The 5,000-nt window shown below is 50.7% G+C and overlaps 1 protein-coding gene across 1 annotated transcript in view; it reads left to right on the top strand.

The window, feature by feature from the left end:
- LOC123498409 overlaps positions 1-5,000 on the top strand; it is an 11,231-nt gene that overhangs the window by 756 nt on the left and 5,475 nt on the right. The window contains exons 3-5 of the mRNA XM_045245515.1: positions 1-1,523; positions 1,612-2,129; positions 2,175-2,843. The exon at positions 1-1,523 is cut by the window's left edge and continues 74 nt beyond it. Of these exons, the coding sequence (XP_045101450.1) occupies positions 1-1,523; positions 1,612-2,129; positions 2,175-2,843 (2,710 nt within the window). The remainder of the gene's footprint in view (positions 1,524-1,611; positions 2,130-2,174; positions 2,844-5,000) is intronic.

The raw sequence follows: 5,000 nt of genomic DNA, 5'->3' as shown, positions 1-5,000 counted from the left end.
AAGGAGCTCGCCCGCTTCAACGTCGATGTGGCAGCTCTTAGTAAGACAAGGCTACCTGAAGAGGGCAACATCAGGGAAGCTGGAACGGGATACACCATCTTCTGGAGAGGCAAGGCCCCAGAGGAGCCGCGCACCCACGGCGTCGGCTTCGCCATCCGTTCGCAGCTGGTGCAGCAGCACAACCTCGCTCCAAAGGCCATCAATGAGCGCCTGATGACTGTCCGCATCCCCATCACACGGGACAGTCAACTTACGCTGATATCTGTCTATGCCCCGACTCTGACATCTACTGACGAAGACAAAGCTGCCTTCTACACCCAGCTCGACCGCACCATCCAGGCAGTGCCTGCCAATGACAAGCTCGTTGTGCTAGGCGACTTTAACGCCCGAGTAGGCAAGGACCATCGCCTGTGGGAGGGAATCCTCGGCCGTCATGGCATCGGAAACTGTAACGCCAACGGCCAACTCCTACTGGGTCTCTGTGCAGAACACCAACTTGTGGTAACAAACACCATCTTCCAGTTACCAAAGAGACAAAAGACCACATGGAGACACCCCAGGTCCAAACACTGGCACATCCTGGACTACGTTCTGACCAAAGCCAGAGACCGAGGAGACGTCCGCATCACCCGATCCATGCTCGGAGCAGATGACTGCTGGACGGACCACAGACTCCTGATCTCCCGGCTATCCTTGACGACCCTTCGACCACCCAGAAGGACACCCGACAGCGTACCCCATCGACGCTTTGACTGTAGCAAGCTTCGCAACCCACAGCTGGCACAGAACTTCAGGGAGGCCTGCGAACGTCATCTTGCAGACCCCGTGGGTCAGGCCACAGTAGAGCACCACTGGACCACCCTCAGAGATGCCATGACCCGTGCCGCGGAGGAGACACTAGGCTACACCACCAAGAAAGGGCAGGATTGGTTCGATGAGAATGACGCTACCATCTCTCTTCTCATCGAAGCCAAACGACAAGCACGTTTGACTTTGGAGAACCAAAATACAGCAGCTAATAAACGTGCTCACAAGGTAGCTGTAGCAGACTGCCAAAGAGGGATCCGTGAAGCCCAGAACATCTGGTGGCAAAGAAAAGCTGCAGAAATCCAGAGCTTTGCTGACCAGCGTGACCTGAGAAGCTTCTATGCAGCAACAAAGGAGATATTCGGCCCCACACGGTCATCAGTGGGCGGCCTAAAGGACGTGGATGGGGCCACGACCATCACAGACAGCGCGGACATCCTGGACAGGTGGAGGTCTCACTTTGAGAACCTCCTCAACGACCACGCCGACACCCCAGATGATCTCCTGAGAATGACCCCGCAGCATCCCGTCCGTCTCTGGATGGCACTTACACCCTCCATCCAGGACTTCAACAAGGCCCTGAAACGAATGAAGCCCGGCAAAGCCCCAGGACCAGACAACATCCCGCTGGAGCTCCTCACTCACGGTGGCCCCCGAGTTGAGGAACAGATTGATGCTCCTTATACTCAAAATATGGGAGACCAAGACCCTCCCCAGTGACTTCCGCGATGCTAACATCATCACCATCTTTAAGAAGGGGGACAGGGAGAACTGTAATAACTACCGGGGAATCTCACTACTAAGCATCGCAAGCAAGATCTTTGCCCGGATTCTCCTTGACCGCCTCCTCATCCTCGCAGAAGACGTCTTGCCGGAGTCCCAGTGCGGCTTTCGACCTTCCCGCAGGACCATTGACATGATATTCTGCGCACGACAACTGCAAGAGAAGAGCCTCGAACAAAGGCAACCCATAATGTTTGTCTTTTGGGATTTGAAGAAGGCCTTCGACAAAGTACCTCGACCTGCCATGTGGGCTGTCCTCGCAAGGTATGGTTGTCCACCCGATTTTGTCAAGCTGGTGCGTGCCCTCCATGACGGAATGGTTGGGAGAGTCTGCCATCAGAACTCTCTCTCAGGCCCATTTCCCATCAACGGTGGTCTGAAGCAGGGTTGTGTTCTGGCTCCAACGTGTTTCTCGCTCTACACCGCAGCAATGCTCAACGAGATACCACCAGACACACCCTCGATCGACCTACGATTCCGCTTGGACGGAGGCGTTTTCAACCTCGCTCGACTCCGCGCCAGAACCAAGACCACCTTGTGTGCAGTATGAGAATTACAGTATGCTGACGACAACGCCACCCCAGGTCAGTCAGCAGATGACCTGCAGTTGCTAGCAGACGCATACAACTCTGCCTATGAACGTTTTGGGATGCAGGTCAACACGGACAAGACCAAGACCCTCGTCCAACATCCACCCGGACTGATGCTCCCAAACTTCAACACCACAGTCAACAACCAACCACTGGAAGAGGTAGATCAGTTTTCCTACCTAGGGAGCATCTTATCATCTGTTCCCACATGTAAGAAGGACGTGGAGAACAGGATCAGGGCAGCCCACTCCGCCTTTGGTCGGCTCAACTGCCGCGTATTCAACAACCACGCGCTGACGATGGCCACCAAAATAATGGTGTTCCGGGCAGTAGTCCTCTCCACGCTCCTGTATGCCTGTGAGACGTGGACGCTATATAGGAACGATATAAAAAATCTGGAGCGCTTTCAGCAAACGAAACTACGACAGATTTTGAAAATCCCCTGGGAGTGCCACACCACCAATATTGAAGTTTTAGAAAGAGCCTCAGTGACCAGCGTTGAGGCCACCATCATCCGCCACCGCCTCCGCTGGGTAGGGCACGTCCACAGGATGGATGACTCAAGGCTCCCCAAGAAATTATTGTATGGAGAACTGGCCCAAGGAACCAGGGCACGAGGAGCACCCAAAATACGCTATAAAGACCAGCTGAAGCACCCTGGCAGTAACTGACATCGACCAGTCCTCGTGGGAAGAAACGGCCAGGGACAGGAAGGTGTGGAGTAGTGCAATACACCATGGCACTGTGGACTTCGAGGAGAAGAGGAGAGAGAATGAAGAAGCAGGGAGAAGAAGAAGAAGAGAGCGACGAGAACAACCCCGTCCCCCCCCTACCCTCCCTTGTGAACACTGTCCAAGATTATTCCACCACAGACTCGGACTTAACAGTCACATCAAACACAAACATCCATCCCAAAGATAGGAGACGTTTGACTAACGACAGGACCCAGTACTCGGACACGAGTGGGAGCCGACGACGAGTAGTAGTAGTAATAGCAGTTGTAGTAGTAGTAGTAGTAGTAGTAGTAGTAGTAGTAGTAGTAGTAGTAGTAGTAGTAGTAGTAGTAGTAGTAGTAGTAATAGTATTAGTAGTGGTTTAAGAAATAGTCGTAGTAGCAGCAGTGGTGGTGGTGGTGGTAGCATAATCCGTACTTTAATTTCTGTAGTCTCTGAAATGAGTTCCTGTGGGAGTGTAAAGTTCTGAAGAATGTGAGCTGTTGTGGATTTTTCTTATTCATTATTTAGGTTTTCCTTTTGTTTCTTGATTTCCTTCCCTCATCTTTCTTTCTTTTCATTTTCTCTTTATTTATCTATCTACTTTTCTTCTCTCTTTTTTTCTCATTAATGTTACTCCCCCTCATTTTGCATTCTTTAATACTTTAGCAACATTTTTTTTTCTCTCTCTCTCTCTCTCTCTCTCTCTCTCTCTCTCTCTCTCTCTCTCGAGCATTATAGAAAAAAAAAGAAGAAAAAGCAGCTCGGTGGGAAACTTGTCACCTGTTAAAGGGTGTTGTTCTCTCCTTCCCACGCTTGTTATCTTTTATCTCGGGCTTTGTAGGTCGTGGCGGCGGCGGGGGCTGTGGTGGGGTCTACGGCGGCGATGGCGGTGGTGGTGGTGGTAGTGATGGCGAGGAGACATGACTAGAGCCCTGAATTTTTATTACCTTGCTTTGCCTGGTTATCTTGATGCCTGACAAAATTAGTAGAGATATGTCATAGGAGATAGATAACGAGAAAAGAAAAAAAGTACAGGAAAAAAAGAATATATATAGATTAACAAACGAAACAAAAGAAACACGCAGGAAGGAAGTGGAAGTAATAGAAGACTGCCAAGGTAAACAAAGAAAAAAAAAATACAACACAGAAACGTTATAAAGCAAAGAAAACATCAAAGTGAGAATAAAAAAGCAGAATTAACATAGGAAAGTACATGAAGGAAGCTAGGAATAGATGGAGCAGGGGAAGGGATTATAGGGAGGGGCAAGGCATCATCGCGTTTGTTTACATCACGTGACCTAGGCGCTAAGTGGAGGCAGTCACCTGGTAATGGCGTGTTTAGCCCCGGGAGGCAAGGCAGGGAGGGAAAGGAGGGGAGGGAGACGGGTGAGAGGACAGTGAGAGGAGGGAGGGCAGCGAGGAAGGCCAGCTAACGACGACACACTGCTGCCTCTTGTCTCTTACTTCCTAACAACACACACACTGACACACACACAAACACACAAACACACACACACACAAACACACACACACACACACACACACACACACACACACACACACACACACACACACACACACACACACACACACACACACACACACACACACACACACACACACACACACGAGGATATGGTCAAGTATTACCAGTTATCCTGTCTACACACACATACACACACACACACACACACACACACACACACACACACACACACACACACACACACACACACACACACACACACACACACACACACGAGGATATGGTCAAGTATTACCAGTTATCCTGTGACACACACACACACACACAAACACACACACACACACACACACACACACACACACACACACACACACACACACACACACACACACACACACACACACACACACACACACACACACACACACACACACGCAGTGGCACCGTAGGAGAGACAAACAGTGAATCTTTTAATCCTTCCACAGTAATAGGATTGCGTAGGGGAGCATTACGGGAGGGAGTGGATATTCACGAGGCGGAAGTCGGGAAAGGGAACAGGGTAACAGGGCTAGCGGGGTGAACGTGTCGGGATCGTGAGGGCAACAGTGCATGGGACGA

Source organism: Portunus trituberculatus, chromosome 48, assembly GCF_017591435.1.
Source record: "Portunus trituberculatus isolate SZX2019 chromosome 48, ASM1759143v1, whole genome shotgun sequence".
NCBI classification, from domain to species: domain Eukaryota; kingdom Metazoa; phylum Arthropoda; class Malacostraca; order Decapoda; family Portunidae; genus Portunus; species Portunus trituberculatus.
This window is presented reverse-complemented; position numbering and strand designations above follow the sequence as displayed.